The sequence below is a fragment of the Telmatherina bonti genome, assembly GCF_933228915.1.
Source record: "Telmatherina bonti genome assembly, chromosome: 9".
Taxonomy (NCBI): Eukaryota; Metazoa; Chordata; class Actinopteri; order Atheriniformes; family Telmatherinidae; genus Telmatherina; species Telmatherina bonti.
The window spans coordinates 33,074,621-33,090,872 of record NC_136627.1 but is presented as its reverse complement, the minus strand read 5'-3'; the positions used below and the strand labels follow the sequence as shown (position 1 = coordinate 33,090,872).

Sequence of the window (16,252 nt, the reverse complement as noted above, 5' to 3'; positions counted from 1 at the left end):
TGAGGAAGCATGTGGGATTCAATAACTTAAATACTTTATTAATACATTTTAAATTAAATTCAACGTGAAAAGTTTTTAAACTTAGGATGTTCAGTGAGTCATCGAGCTTGCTTGGCACGAAGCTTCTGTAAGGTCTTCTGTGGAAAGACAACACACAAAATGAATTCAGGTATTTGTTTTTCTTGAAACTACAATGTTTATGCATGCAGCTCTCAGTCAAGCTCATTTTTTAAAACACTAAATTTTACCTTGTGGAACTCCTTAGCTTTCTGTCTGTTTCTTGCATAATCTTCCTGCCTGCTCCTGATGGCTTTCTGATGCTTCACCTCTTCCAGCTGCTCATACAGTCTGCAGAGATGTGATCACACAAACCTTCAGTCCACTTACAGCAGGAACATGCCTGCAGTGTAGACGAAGCTCGTACTATGCTGTACCTTTGAGTTCTCTGGTGCATCTGAGAAAGATTATGTTTCCTTTGCTCTGGAGTGCAGATTTTTACCTGATCCATATTTTTTGGACTGGAACCACAGTCTGATGGGAAAAGGGAGAATGGAAGTAGGTCAGTAAATTTTACTCAAAGATGCCACTTCATCTTAATCGCAGACAAAACCCACAGCGGTCAACAAGCAGTTGCTTTTGTTATTAAAAATGTGGTCGATAATGCTGGTTAGAGCAGGTATAAAAGGTAACCTTTACCATTACATACTTGACAGTGTATAATGAGTGGGAAATCAAATGTCAGGATTTTTTGATTCACAGTTTTAAAATGGAATTTTTTGTTTAAAAAAAAAAAAAAATTATTTATATATATATATATATATATATATATATATATATATATATATATATATATATATATATATATAAAATGTCATTTTTATTGTTATTAATCTTCTGGTCTGGTTTCTGTGTTATTTTTTCCTAAATTGAATCAAGAAGACTAGCAAAAAAAAAGAAAAGTTCTGTACATTTTTTTGTTATTTTTAATCTACAAAAATCCGCAGTATTGAAGAATTGTGAGAATTGCTCCTTAACTCGAATCGGGACAAAAGCATATCGTCACAGCCCTAACGTATAACCACCACTTGGGCTGACCGCTCCACATCTAACATCTTAACCAAGGCAACAGAAGCCACGATGATTGTGGAAATACGATCGCAACTCGATCCCTTAAAAACAATGGTGGCTTTACCTCTTCAAACCAGAACGATTGTACCAAGGTGAGTAATTTGGACTGAATCGTATTAAGGTACCTTCAGGGGGAAGCTGTGGCTCTCTCGTTGCAGCTTCTCTTTTCAGCTTGTTGTTGGTCTTCTTACACTTGACTTGTTGACTTCCTTCAGCTTGTTTGCTTCCTTTAGATGGAACTTTGTTCTCACATTGGCCCTTTGCCAGAAGTCTTTTGGTCTTGATTTCTTCCACCCTGCGGTTTGATCTTTGAAGGAGAGCGCCCCGCTTCTGCTGGAACATGTCCTGCAACCCTCCGCTGGAGCCCCACTGAAACTCCAGCACAGTCACTGAGCATGAGGAAAACAGAGGACAGCTTTATGTCATCGCAACTTTTTTTTTACTTTTGTGTCTGAAAAGGATAGAAGCATAAATCTACAATTGATAGATCCTAGTAAAATCAGAACATGTTAATCTTTAAAATCAACAGTATTAGGTGTAAAGCTCAACCATTTCAGTAATTCAGTCTGCAGCTGCAGTGGTTGTACCTGCACGTGATGGACAGACATCCTCTGGAGTCTCCTTTGGTGCTGATGGAGATTCAAACCCCTAGAAAACATTTGTGCACAGAAGACAGAAATAAACTTGAAGTACAAGTTAAAATGAAAAAGTCAGTACGTACAGCTGATCTATTGCAGCAATACTGTAGTTACCTCTGCCTCCTGGGGCTCCTGTCTTTCCTCCCCGAACTCATCAGGAAACTTTTCTCCCTGAAATTCCTTGTCCTCTTCCTCCTCAGTGATAGTCTCCTGATCCTGCAGCGTCGTGTCTGTCAGGCTAACTAACGTTATCTCCGACTGCTCGAGGATTCCCTTCTCCTTCGCTGCTTCCTGTTATAAAGTCACAACTTAGTCATTGATTAAAGCACAGAACTTGTAAAAACATGCAGTGCTCTGAATAAAAAGGGAAAGGAAATCTTCGTACTGATATCTTGTCTGTGGCAGGAAAAGCATCCCTCTGCTTTTCCTCTCGCTCTAGCTTTGCTTCCTGTGCACACAGGTCACTGAATGACGGTGAACCATTGTGCACGTTCAAAATCCCCGTCTCTGACTGCGATGTGCCCACTACCGCCACATCTTCATACATGCTTAAATTTGACAGAATCAGAGCAGTTTTATGCACATCCGTCATCCCAGTAGGGGACCTCTCGAGGGCAGAGTCATGTGGGTGGCACTCTGAGGTAATAAGCTGGGAGAACGATTCGTAAAAGGCTGGCGAAGCTGTGAAGTGGTTTGGCTCCTCTGTTCGGAGATGTTCAGGAGATGCTTCAGACTCCACAGAAGGTGTGGAAATACTGTGTTCCCTGCTGGCTGGATGTGCTTCGGGAGTGTCATGCACACCATGTCCAGGCAGCTGAAATGTCATGGAGGGCTCAGAGGTTTCATTATGGGTCACTTCAGCCAGCAGTGGGTGGAATGAATCCAAGCCTGGAGACAGTGTCAAAGACAACAGTTATTTCCCACTGATAAATACTTGATATATCCATCAATACTGGAAATGATGGATATATATCTTATTCAAATAGGCAAACTACATAATCAATTGAGGCCATTTCTATCTGGCACTTCACCTTCAGTCCCCTGGAGGCCCAGGTCCATCAGAGCGATGTGGGTCGGCTGTGTCAGGTCCTGTGGATGTAGATTCACGTTGGAGACAGACTGGCAGTGTGATGATGCGTCAGAAGGCAGTATCTGGTTTAATGGCATACTGGCTTCAGTGGAGCGTCTTTCCTCTGCAAACAGCAGATAAGTTTAGTGACACGTTGGTGTGGCAACACATTAAGAAGCCATTTTATTGGCTGTTGCAAACCAGCAATTTGATCATTAATTTAACTTTTTTCTTTCTTTTTTTTTACTATTACTATTTTTTGGATTCTGCATATAAATAAAACCGTAATGTTCCAGCTTCCACAGGCAGCACTCACCTGAGCTTCCAGTGTGTTGGTCTGCAGACTGGTCGAGCTCCGCAACCAGGGGTCTCATCCAACTTCCCTCTGGAGTTTCAGTCAGCCATGATGGCTCAGATACCATCTGCTCCATCAGCTGACCTGCATAAAAATCCTGCCTTGTACTCATCCAAAGAGAGCTGGACTGATGGGAGAGGCGAGCAATCACCCGACTCAGAGCAGAATCCCATCCGCCTTGATCGGAGCTCGGTGAGACCTGCAGACCTGGCTGGCGACTAATCATTGATGAATGAGCCGACGGCTGACCGACCAGTTGCTCCAGGGCCGAGTCCCTCTGCTCAGGAATGAGGCAAGATGACTGGTCAGCCATTTGGCCAATCAGATGCTGGAATGAATCCTGGTCTTGATGCTCAGCCAGTGAGGGGTGCTCGTGTGAGGCCGTCAAATCAAACTCCTGCAGCAAAAACGAGGCACCAGCAGCATTAGGAATATTATATTAAGTTTTTTTCTATAAACTTTTTTTTTTGTCTCTTTTTAAGTGGTGTAATGGCACTTTTTTCAACCTCCACATCTCTGGCTTCAATCTAACTAAGCCTAATTAGCAGCTTCCCAGTGACATATGGAAACTTAAACATTTCAACAAATATAAAGTTTTGGAACTCAAAATCCTTTTAAATACTTTCCCTTTAAAATAATTATAAAATGTAAAATAATGAATTTCGCGCCAACAAGTGGCATTCCTAACTTTTAATAAGTACAGTATACAGCCCCTGTATACAACAACCACAGTTGTGACTCTGAATGTTAAAGTGAATAACTTATGACCATGCAAACTCAGACATTATCACTATCATTTTGTTGCACTTTTGCTTCATGTCTGCAAAACAAAACTGGAATGTATGAATTAGTAGTTATCATCTTGTGTCTAACAATCTTAGCTGCGGTGCACAGCAAGGTTTCTGCTGCACACGTGCTCAAGCTGCAATGATTTCAAGACAACAAAAAGAACTAGTTAAAAAAACAACATACAACACAAGAGCTCATGCTTTCAACATCATGGTTTAAATGTTTCTGATCATTTTCCCAGGTGACTTGGATCACTGACCGGACAGCCCTGCTGTGTTCCTGCTGTGTTCAGCAGAACAGCTGGATGACCTGCAGAACTTCCATCCTCCGCTCCTCTCTCAAAGTCTTGAACCAAAGTATGGCGAGAAAGTGAAGAACCAACCTCTTCCACATATGAGCCTTCACTGTCTGTGATCAAATGTAAAATACAGCTGTAATTAACAAATCTTCAAATCTGAATATTCAACTTTTTCTAAATGATCAGATTTAAAACAGACCAAGTTGGAAATTTTAGCACATATAACCTCAAAGAAATTTTTTTTCTCAGCCTCCTAAAGCAGACAATTCATCAATCTCATTTATTTCACAGTTAACAAGGTCTGCACGTGATAAATCATGCATACCGTTTATTCCTGCCGTGCTGAGGGACAGGTTGAGCTCCCTCGTGTATCTGTCAATAATGTGCTGGATGCTGCTGTCATTAAACAGCAAGTCTACAGGAAGACCAGGTCTGCAGGAAACCGAACTTCCCTCATTTCCAAGTCTTTGGCCACATGGCGAGGGGGCATCACTTAAAGGTGGTCCACTTTGTCCTTCTACACAGTGTGCGGTGTGTGGTGATTTATCTACAGAAACATTGGGAGAGGTTGACACAAGCACATGTAAGCAGTAACCGTTACTTGTTGAACCACACTGAACCAGCCTCTGTTGTAGTTTCCATCTGATCTTCTGACTTAAAACTGCATAATCCAGTTGTCAGATTTTTTTTATTTTTTTTTTAACACCGCTGATTACTTAAATCTGAATGGTGATTCTCACCAGTGTTGGCATTTTGCTCGGGGTCAGTGGTTATGTAGCTGCCGGTGGAGATGGTGGTGGAGGAGAGGCAGTCAGACCCCGGAGGTCTGTGAGGAGACTGACAAAGTACGAGGGTTAAAGGTAAACATGCTCAGAGAAATATCTGAATGCTCCTGCAGTTCTGTGGTATATTAGATGGTATGACAACACATGAATAAATGTTATTATATTTAGAGTTCCTTAAAAAAGGAAATGATCTGTTTAATCAGTTGCCACCAGTGCTTTAAGTGGAACAAAATAGTAAAAAAAAATAGTCCCGGTATGCAAAGGGTTAGAATTTTAAAGTACCGGTACTGCATCCCGCTGCATACCATCCCACTTAAAGCACTGGCTGCCACCACAAGAGTCCCAACAAATGTTGATATTCTGGACAAATTTCAAATTCAATCTTCAAATCTATATGTAAATAGGCGTGCGCGCACGCACGCACACGCGCGCGCGCACACACACACACACACACACACACACACAGAGCTCAGTTCAAGTGTAGAAACCATCATGAAATGTATTTAATAAATACAATTCAGGCTCAGATAATTCACATCATTGCTCAGTACACAAAAACAACAGATTTGGACTAACAGTCATTCATACAGATACACCCACCCACCCCCACACCCACACACACACACACACACACACACACACACCTCCATTCAACACCAAGGCAGTCACACATACAAGCACACCCCACTTTCCCACCACAAACACACACACCTACACACATTCAAAAAGGCTTCTCAAGCATAATCATTGGCTGGGGCACAGATTGCCCAAGCTTTCAGATTTGGCTAGTTTTCATCATTGATTCACAGCATGTGAACCTCAGAGGGGATTTGAATTCAGACGACAGGGAGAGAAATATGCAGAGAAATTTATCTGCTCCGATATTCAACATCATCATCGCTGTTGTATGCCTATGACAGCACCGAGTTTAGTCATCTTGACATGCCTGGTTACCTCCATGATGGATATGTAGCTGGTGGCTGCAGGACCAGAGAAGTCAGCTCCTCTCCCAGAGTCAGAGGAAAGTAGTGAGGTTGCTTTCAGGACAGAATCTGGAAAAAAAATGCAGGAATTTGTGGGGATTAGCTTTATTTTCCATTTGTATGTCCCATTTCTGTTCAGTTTTTATTCTTCATCTCTTTCACTTTTCATTTACATACCAGAGTCTGATAATTCTGGAGAGGTTCCTGCACCTGACAGCAGCCTCTCCCTCCAAACAAAATGACTGGATCTCTCTGAGCTGACTCGTCTTTCAGCCGTCTCTTGTCCACTGCTGGACACAGACGATGTCTGCAGAGTCTTGTCAGATGTCAAAGATGCATCTGAAGAGTCCTGTAGATCCCAGTGTTGGGTGTGTGACGGTGTTGCCACATCATCTTCTGGACCTAGACATAAAATTCATCAGCTAACAAACTGATGCAACTCACCTTAGATCGGGATAATAAAGGTTTAAAAAAAAAAAAAACCCAAAAAACTTACATCTCTGAGGCTGGACTGACCTGCGACTTGACTAATGTTGACTGGAGTCTCCACTTCCTGAATAGCACTGAGCTCATGCTGTTCAGTCACCATGTTCTGAAAGCCCAACCTGAGGCGTGTCACAGGCGGCTTCGGTGCACGAGGAAGGTGGAGCCCTGAGGGGAGGACTGGAGGAGGAGGAGGATCGATCTGTGCAGCAGGAGCTTCAAGGGGAGAATTTTTAAAAGTGCAATTCTGGTTAAATTCCAACGCAAACATTTAATCTTATAAATGTAGATTCAGAGTCAAACAGACCAAAACGAAATGTTACAACAGAAGGGAATATGACTGTCATGTCTGATGTTTCTTTAACACACCTGGCTGAAATTAATGTCACTAAAGCGCCTGCGAAGAACTTGACCATTAATCTGAATCAGGTGAGTTTAAGCAAGAAAATTTCTATAACCTGCAGGAAAGTGGATCCTGAAGACCAGGATTGAGTTTTAGAGGATCCTTTAGTTCTAAATCAGATCTGTTGATTTTGACACTGGGAACCAGAGCTAAACAGAATTCTAGGAGAGAAATTTCAAGCCAAAAAACTGACCTGATAGAGAGGTTGTAGTTCTCGGATCAACCTAAATCATTGTGGTGGGACTTGTAAGACTGACAATTTGTGATTTCTTGAGCATTCAAACCACTCTAGTGCACTATTCTGTCTCATCAATATTAAGTTCAATAGCTCAGAAAATCTGTTAAGGTTTGGGCCAAATACAGTCATTTATTACACATTGAGTTAATGCAGCTTCAGTAGACTTCCTGGTTTTACTCAAGGTTCAATATGTCAATCCTGGCCTTTAATATGTCAGTCCACAGGATACAACAGTGTAGTGACTTCAGCAGACTTTAATTTTGAAGTCCAGTTACTTTCTATTCAACAACTCAAAACACAAAGCCAGAGCTGGTTTAGAGCTGCAGCATTGCTTTTTGGTGCAATTAAAGTTGACCTCCGTCAGCAGTTTGATTAACAGGAAAAACAAAACAACAGCAAATCATAATAAATAAAACATTTTTAAGTGACCTGACTACACACAAAATGAAAAGAAAAGCTGCTGATGAAAATATGAACCCTTTACCTGTCTCACTACAGTCAGACTGGATTTGCTGAAAGGAGACATCTCTCTTGCCAGAATCCTCCAGATGTGATAAACTTCCTCCATTTGATTCTTCTATAGCTTTAAGCAGGGATGCAAGCAATTTCCTACGTTTCTGACCGATGTCCTCTGATGCAGACACGTCATCAGGAGCGTCTCTAACTGGCTGTGGGTCAGAGAACACGTCAGGGAATGTGCAGTTTCTAGATGTTGCTTGGTTGGAAGAAGATTCTCAGATGCAAAATGTTTCACATCAGGGAAGTGTCAGATTACTGTTGTTTAGTTTTAGCAACTTGTAAAGCAAAACTACCATCCATCTAATCTGTAACAACATATGATAGACGAAGTGATTTTACTTACTTGTTCAGTGTTAATCAAAGCGTGTAGCGTCTCCTTTTGTCTCCTCAGCTGCTCTATTTCCATGTCTTGTCTCCTTCGCTGCTCCTCATGTCTCTGCCTCTCCTCTTCTTGAAGCTTCTGCTGCAGCACCGCTGCCTCCTTCTGTTCAAGCACCCTTCTCTGCACCTCCTGCCACTCTTGTTTCTGCCTCTCTATGTTCACAGACCGAGACTGGAGCGCTGGGTCCAGAGGTGCACCGTCAGTGATATTGGGACTAGTCGCTCGGAGCGAATCAGAGGTTGGCTGAAGTGGGATGCTGGCTGTGTGCCGTGTGGGAAAGAGGTGAGATGGTCTCAGTCTTACTGGGAGGTGCTCTGTTACTCTCTCCATGATGCTGTCAGTCAGCTGTGCAGTCACATGTGGTGACTGAGTTCTCAGGGTTTTTGAAACAGCTTCATCCGACAACTTGGAGCTTGCACTGGATGCAGGACCAGGAGGTGAGACCAACATGTCAGAATCTCTGGTGGCAACTTCCACAGATACTTGCGGTCTGTCATGAGCAAATGCAGGCACCACGGGAGCTTTAGGGAGCTTAATATGAGGTGGAAGATGCTCTAACTGCGTACTATGCAGAGGTGGGTGAACAAGGCCTGGAGACACACATGACCTGGTGGTCATGTTGTAGCGAATACGCAGCGCTTGCTGGTATTCCTCCAGACGCCTGCGAGCCACTTCCACTGATCTCTGGTGAATTCTAAAGGACAGAAAAAGTTAATATCTCAAACCTTTCTGATTCAAATGTAATCCACTCAAAAGAATATGTATGTTGACAAAAGGCGAAATAAGATGGAAAGCACCTGTTTTGTTCCAACAACCGCTGCTGGTATTCCATGATCCTTCTGGTGTGGTCGTCTTTAGCCGCAGAAGCTACCAACTGCAGAGTGCACAAACAGATTATATAAATAATAAAATACTGAAAACAGTATCATTAAACTTTCTTGTAAGACAAAATTTTCATGCAGGACAGAATCTGATGACAAAATCTCTCACAATAATTTCTTCTACTTGAGGGGACCTACATCACTGGTTGAACCAGATGAGACCTCCTGGTCCAGGCCGGTTTTGTCTGGTTGGTAGACCTGTTCTTCCTGGTTCACAGCAGCCTTCAGATGTTCCCTCTCCTGCTGAGCCTCCAGCAGCATCTGTTCTAATTCAGCTTTCTGCTCTTCCAGCTCCTCCAGCAAACACAGCTGTTGCTGCTTTTCCCTCTCCAGCTCTTCTTCCTGGACAAAAACAAGAACAGGTCTAAAATACTATTTTGACTGCATAACACAAAGAATTGTCAAGCCAAAAAAACCCCCAAAACTCTAAAATAACAACTGATGCTTTTCAAATGGTAAAAAAAAACCCAAACATCATAAGACATTTTACTGCTTGTTTTTAGCATTTCTTGTTCATATCTGCTAATTGTAAATAAAAAAAATTGGCAATCCTGCTAAAGCAAACAGAAATTGAGCATCTTAAACAGGTGTATAAAGCCTGAGTTTTATCACACAATTTACAAGTGCTTGTTAGAGTAGAATTTTTTGGCATTCAGTAAGATGAAAAGCTGAAATGAGCTGGTAAAGTCTGTAGTGTCACAGGTTGTATTCACCGCTAACAGAGAACATGAGAACTTAGCTCTGACAGTCTTTTAACAAAGTTTTTACTTTTAACAACTGAGTTAATGTTGTCCAAATTGCACAGTGCATACCTTTTTCTTTCTTTCCTCACATTCATGTGTTCTGATGAGCGCATCATGAGATGAAGCATCTGCTGCAGCTGGTTGTTGAAAACAAAAGAAAAACAACATATCATTCTGGAATAAAAAAAAACAACTTGTGAAACTTATAATCAATAACTGATGTAAAGAAGAAAGAAAATACTTATAAAACTAATTTTGGATACATAAACTCAAATATAAAAAAAATACTATGAACCATAACCTTTCATAAGCCTTTGTTTTAATAAAACAACAAACGTTTCAGTTTTTTGTTGCTTTTCATAATGGCAGTGAATGGTTAACCTGGCAAACGGCGGCCACAGAGCTCGATGGGGGTCCGTTTGTCTGTCTCCTCACTGAGAATAGAGCCGCTTTCAATGGTCGTCTCTCGCTCTGGGATCTGATCCGTGCAGACGGTTGGTGAATTAGCTGCAGGGACACGACTGCTGTGGCTCGTCCACTCGTTCCTTTGGCTCCTGATTCGATCCAAGAGTTTCTTCAGAGCCCGTCTAGGAGCAGGTCTGGAAGCTTCCACTGCAAGTATAGAAACACTGTAGTGATGAAGGACCTTGTTGCAACATACTCTTGCCTGTCTGTTGGATAGGAGATTTTTATTCTAATTTCACATCCAGTGCTCTTCTTCACCTTCAGCAGATGTTTCCTGCTCAGTGCTTCCAACACCTTGCTCAGTGTCATTTTGCACATTTTCTGTTTCAGGCAAGGCAGGCTCATCCAGAGTAACATCCAGCTCTTGGTCCTGGCTGCCAATGGAAGGATTGGGAAGAGGCTCAGGTACTAGCTTCACCACCAGGTCTCCTTTGACCCCTGAGATGAGACACAGTTGAGAATGTTTCAGTGTTACTGCAAACTGTGTTGTTTCACATTTTCTATTGTTTGCTATGTGAGTAAAAGTAAGACTTTTTAAAGAAAGCCAAATCATTTGAACGACTAAAGAAAGTTGTATGAGCAACCAACAGTTTGATTATTCACAACAAATGTAATCGCACCAAATACCGGTAATACACCACAGAACAAGCCTTACGTCTCTCTCCAGTGTACATATCCTCAAAAGCAAACTCCATCTCCCTCTGGAAGTCCTCCCTTGTCTCTTGTCTCTTGTAGAGAGGCTGAAAGATCTGCGGCGGCATCTGAGAAACCTGCTGTCTTCTCCTCAGCATGTCCGTCTGCTGCATGTGCTCCAGTTCAACCAGCAAACGCTCACGATCCTGAAGAGGTACCAAGGTCCCGCTTCATATAAACTCTCAACCATTTCTCATCTTTGACAGAAAATGTTACAACGTCTTACAGAAATAGCCAGTCGTATTACTTTGCCTTGTGTTGTCGTTAAGGTATCAATAAGCAGCATTTGAAGCCCAGACTGAGATATACATAATGAAGAATACTGCATCTGAATGTACCTGTACAAGCTGTTCTCTCCTCAGAGCCTGCCTCCCTCTGAGACGAGCCTTCTCAAGCTGCTCCTCTCTCTTCCTTTTCTCCTCCATCTGTAGATCTTGCAGCCTCCTCGCCTCCAGCTCTGCCTCTTCATGGGCATTGGCCTGTAGATGTTTCAAGGTTAAATAAGTCTGATCGTAAGAGAGCTGACTGAATAGATTCATACCGCCCTACCTGTGTTTTGTCTGCCTCTCTGTCTACAGTTCTCTCAGGCATGTGATAATGTGTAGCAGCAAAGGCGCTCGCATCAAACCTCTTAACTGCACGTGGCTGCTTTGGGTCGATGTTCTGTTGGAGCAAGAACAAAAATAGTGACGTTTCTTCCCACATTAATCCAATCTGTTAGACTTCTGAAGGTTTATTCTGTACATTCATTCATTTTCTAAATCGCTTAATCCAATTCTGTATATATGTTTATTTATTCTGTATTCTGTTTACTGACATCACTCGGGTGTCTGATTCTCTGAGGAAAAATCTGAATTCGCTCAAAACAAATCAGCTTTGAAGATTTGTTAAACAAGGAAAAATCAAATCAATTTTATTCATACAGCAATTAATCATGAAATGCAACTCAGAGATGCACACACACACAAACATGTTTATACAGACACATATAAACCAACACGTAACACGCACAGACACACCTACACTCATGTACATAAAACAATGTCTCAGAGTCTGTCCTAACCCCCACCATTCTCAACAGGAAGACTTATACACTGGAAAATTGATATGAAAAATCAAATAATATAAAAATACCTTAAAATATAATAGGTAAAATGCACTCAAATGCTATTAAATAAGGCAGAGAATATGGCTATAAAATACCTATTATAGTTTAAAATAATCAATTAAATTAAAACAGTCAAGTCTTTCTCTGAAAAGTATCAGCACTCCTAGATGCCCTCAGGTCAGCTGGCGGGCTGTTCTGCAGGGGAGGAACATAAAAGCTAAAAGATGACTCCATATGTTCCAGTCCTGACTCTAGGAATAAATAACCCCCCCCCCCCCCCCCCCCGATGACCTAGGAGCCCTGGGAGGTTCATGAGCTAAAAGCCAGTCTGATAAATACTTACAGTTCAGTTATTAAAGTATTTTAAAACTGACTAGGATGCACACGGGAAGCCAATGGAGAGATTTAAAACTGGTGTAATACGAGTCATTCTGGTCTTTGTCAGCAGGCGAGCAGCTGAGTTCAGTAAAAGCTGAAGTGAGTTTGTAGTGTTTTTAGGAAGACCAGAAAGTTTCCTTTGTTAAACAAAGAAGACGACGTCTCTTCAAAATGTTTTGAATGTAATGCTTCATCTCTGGAATCCTAACTTTAGTCAAGAAGGTACTTTTATGCCCGTTACAGAGGGGGTGGGCAAACAATCTTTATCTTCAGCTGTAAAACGAGCAGAGGTGTGTTGCTTTAAAACGAGTGTTGCTTTGCTGTTGTTGCACAGTAGCAACAGTGATAAATTTAAAACATTGTGGTTTTAGTTACACTTAATGTTATATCATCCTTCTTCTTCGTTTAACATACATTAGATTTGAGAGACTTAATAGTGAGACTAACCTAAATACAAAAAAGGTACAAGACTTTAAAAGCAACCTTTCAATCCACAAACACTCACCTCATCCCACAACTCTTCAGCATTTGCCACATTTCCAATTTGTTCAGCAAGTCAAACAGAAAAATTAATACAGTTTGAGCTGTGATGGGAATAAGTGTAAGGCACTGCTGAGCCACTAACACCAAAATCCTTCATGTTTTCAGACTTCATAAAGAGCATACGGAAGGAAACTTAGTTCTACTCAACATTAATTTGGCACATAACTCCAAATAGGTTGGGATTCTTTCAGAATGAGGGACCAGTTTCTCCTGGTGTTTAGGGACTCCAGATGGAAATTATCTCAAGAGAGCTACAATCTGGCAGAAAGCATATTTCCCTCTGTGATCCATGTCCCTGTTTAATAAACTGAATAAATTAAATGAAAAACGGTGGAAGTTTTCTTCTTAAAAACAAGAGGATTTAACTAAAGTCTCTACTGATCTATAAAATTCCTTAACACTTGCCGAGGGGCAGGGGAGGAGACATAAGGGATACTTGCAAGTGCACGTTTTTCCTCTTGCAATCATGAAACTTTGCACAACTTTGACAAAAAGATTAAGAGTAGATGTTTAAGTCACAATCAGATCCAGAAGAAGACGGTACAAGTCAGCATAGCAAAGATTACTGCACAACATCTGTTTGGTAATCATGGTCATCATGCTGCAGCTGTGCAACATTATGGATTATATTGTATATATATATATATATATATATATATATATATATATATATATATATATGTATTCTGTTTGTATGTTCCCACGTTAGTAATGGGTGCAGACATGTGAATTATAGTAAAATGTGAAATTCTCCTTCTTAGCAGCACAAAAACCTCTGCTGTTAAAATATTTGGGGGGGGGGGGGGGGGGGGGCGACAAATGTGCACACCAACTGGGGCAGACTACCCGGAGAATCTGGGAACATCATAGTGTCTTAAAGGCCAGGCTCCTTATGCAGGAAAGTAGAAAAACACATTGTTTTAAAACTGGTGCTAAAATAAATAAAATAAGAACTGTTACCCTTTACCTTATATGTGAATCAAAAAATTCAAAGAGTTTGTGATCAATTTAAAAACAGTCTAATTATTATCACCTGAGTGGTGTTTGGGACAGGTGGTGGCAGGCTGGCTACTTTCACTGATCTTTCCTTTTCTGCTTGCAGTGCTTTCTTCCTGGCATTGATAGAGCTACAGAAAAAAAAGCAAAGAAGAAGACGTTGGTATCCATTTCTTCTGGTGTTATTCAAACATGGAAACATTTTACAAGCAAAGGCGTATCATATGTCTCACTGGGATTGTCTCTCGTGGTCTTTAAGCCTCTGTGTTTTGAGCTCCTTCAGGGCCTCTCGATAACGTTCTTCTGCTTTGGCATGATTTTCCTCCTTCCTCTGAGCAATGGCAGCCAGGTCAGGTTCCTTAAGCAAGAACAGCAATATTTAAAGAGTATCAATTTAAAAGGACAATTATTTTAGGTGGTTTTGCTCTTAAGTTGGTTTAAAAACTTATTCTGTGGTTTGGGTATGTGTGCATGTGTGTGTGTATGTGTAAAGAACATTATTATGTGGGGTGTATTTCTGTTTAATACTTTGGTGAGTGAAGCCTTCATTTTTAATAAGCAGAAATTATTTTTATCAAGTAAAGCCCTTGGTGTTGCATAAAAGGTGCTTTATAAATAAACTTTTGATTTTTATTTGATTTAGATTGAAATATAATTTGAATTTTTGCAGGCTGTCTTGTTTGCACTCAATAATGATGAAACTATACAGCTGCTGTGTCTGTTTTTTATCTTACATTTTCCTTTGCATTCCTGTGCCCCTGGCCCAGAAGCTGGAGGCTTTCTTGGTATAACCTCTGCAGTGTGTGGAGTTTTTCCCTCTGCTGTCGCTCCCAATCCTCCCTCAGCTTCTCCTCCAGCTGTTGTAGTTCACGCTGCCGTCTGTGCTCAACCTCTCGGCAGATTTGCAGCGCAATGTACCTCTGCTGCTCCCGCACCTGCATGTAAATACAAAGATGTGGTTTTTTTTATGAGACTTAAAAACTGAACCATGTTAGCCATAGGTGTCAAACTCCAGTCCTCAAGGGCCAGTATCCTGCTGGTTTTTATTGTCTCCATCCATTGAATACATCTGACCAGAATTCATAAATAGGTTGACAAGAAGCTGCTGGATCCATTTGATTTAAATCAGCTGTGTTGGTGGAGAGAAACAATAAAAACTTGCCCTCCAGGACTGGAGTCCCCTGATGTTAGCGCTGTTCAAACACCACATCAGGATTATTTCATTCTGCAAAAAAGCCAGATCAGATACATCAAGGAAACACCTTATAATAAAGACGAAACAAAAGTGCTTCCATTAAAATGAATGAAAACCTTACCAGCATCTTGTTCTAAATAAGTGCAAAACATCTTAAACTTACAAGACAGTAACAATGAAGAATTAGGGTTGGGGGAGCCCAGTCCTGAACACACACTGATTTTTTAGGTTTCCCTACGCCTAAACACCTGACTCCAATTAATGGCTCAATAGGAAAATGATGCAGAGCTTATCGGAGATCCGTATAATTTGAACCTGGTGTTTTGCAGCAGGAGCACAAGATAGTGAGCCTTGAGGTCCAGGGTTGAGGATCTGGAGAACCTAAAGTTGACTCTCCTGATTGTCCATTTTGATATGTCATAAACATGTATTTTAGCCCTGTGTGTGATTAATATTTCCCCATAATATTTCACATTCAGCGCATATTTGAGCAGCATAACATTCAAACCAGAACAATAACTTCAATGCAACATCATGGCAAACGCGAGAAACAAACTTCTTCAATTCACATTACCTGCTGTATTCGTAGCTTCCTCCTCCTTTCACGCTCTTCTCGTATTATCCGGGCTTCTTCGTTGGGACTGAGTCTCAATTTAGACACTTTTCTATTCATATTTCTTAGATTTGCTTACAAAAACTTTCCAAGTCGAAAGGTGGACAGCAGTGCGGTTAGCAGTGAGGGCTAACTTAGCCTAGCTTTTTTTTTCCATGTATGCCGGCAATATCTACCATCGCAATGCTATAAGGCAATAAAAAATTAATACAGAAATATGTGACAAGTATTTTTAAAGGCACATGCGGTAACAGTAGGCTTAATTAACCGGTTAATTAAAAGGTTTGTTTATTACACAAAGCTATGCCAACGTGACACAACGGCGAACGGTTTGTCCCAAACGTCACATCCGGTGGTTCAAATTGCCCGCCGTGTCTGTTCCGTACATTTATCTCTGGTTCCTACCATTCGTAGTCGTAATATTTATGATTATTCTTACCACAACCCCAATGTAACCAAACTAAAATGACTATTCACACATTTGTACTTCAACCACATAAACAAAAAAGTAAAATAGCAAAGCAACATCCATCTTCAGGTACCACTGCAATAAACCTCTGGGTCTGT

The 16,252-nt window shown here is 41.2% G+C and overlaps 1 protein-coding gene across 1 annotated transcript; it reads right to left on the bottom strand.

Annotated features, from left to right (window-relative positions):
• Window positions 1-11: 11 nt before the first annotated feature.
• On the bottom strand, window positions 12-16,016 carry cep295 (centrosomal protein 295). The gene is made up of 29 exons (XM_079246065.1): window positions 15,647-16,016; window positions 14,612-14,812; window positions 14,111-14,235; window positions 13,915-14,008; window positions 11,402-11,515; window positions 11,191-11,331; window positions 10,815-10,998; window positions 10,418-10,597; window positions 10,076-10,306; window positions 9,764-9,831; window positions 9,090-9,293; window positions 8,868-8,944; window positions 8,032-8,764; window positions 7,654-7,837; window positions 6,562-6,744; window positions 6,223-6,447; window positions 6,017-6,114; window positions 5,018-5,114; window positions 4,603-4,824; window positions 4,239-4,387; window positions 3,152-3,587; window positions 2,798-2,959; window positions 2,152-2,654; window positions 1,881-2,057; window positions 1,716-1,776; window positions 1,254-1,517; window positions 435-531; window positions 249-348; window positions 12-137 (listed from the first exon to the last, which is right to left on the bottom strand). Exons 1-29 carry the CDS (start codon window positions 15,743-15,745, stop codon window positions 99-101), a joined length of 5,448 nt encoding a protein of 1,815 aa, XP_079102191.1. The 5' UTR covers window positions 15,746-16,016; the 3' UTR covers window positions 12-98.
• Between the last annotated feature and the right edge of the window lie 236 nt (window positions 16,017-16,252).

Excerpts from the sequence above, each read along its gene's own strand:
- cep295 (XM_079246065.1), bottom strand. The coding sequence starts at position 15,745 with ATGAATAGAAAAGTGTCTAAATTGAGACTCAGTCCCAACGAAGAAGCC. Across the intron at positions 10,307-10,417 it reads GCAGGAAACATCTGCTGAAG|TGGAAGCTTCCAGACCTGCT; the intron begins GTGAAGAAGAGC and ends CTATACTTGCAG. Across the intron at positions 532-1,253 it reads GCCACAGCTTCCCCCTGAAG|ACTGTGGTTCCAGTCCAAAA; the intron begins GTACCTTAATAC and ends TTTTCCCATCAG.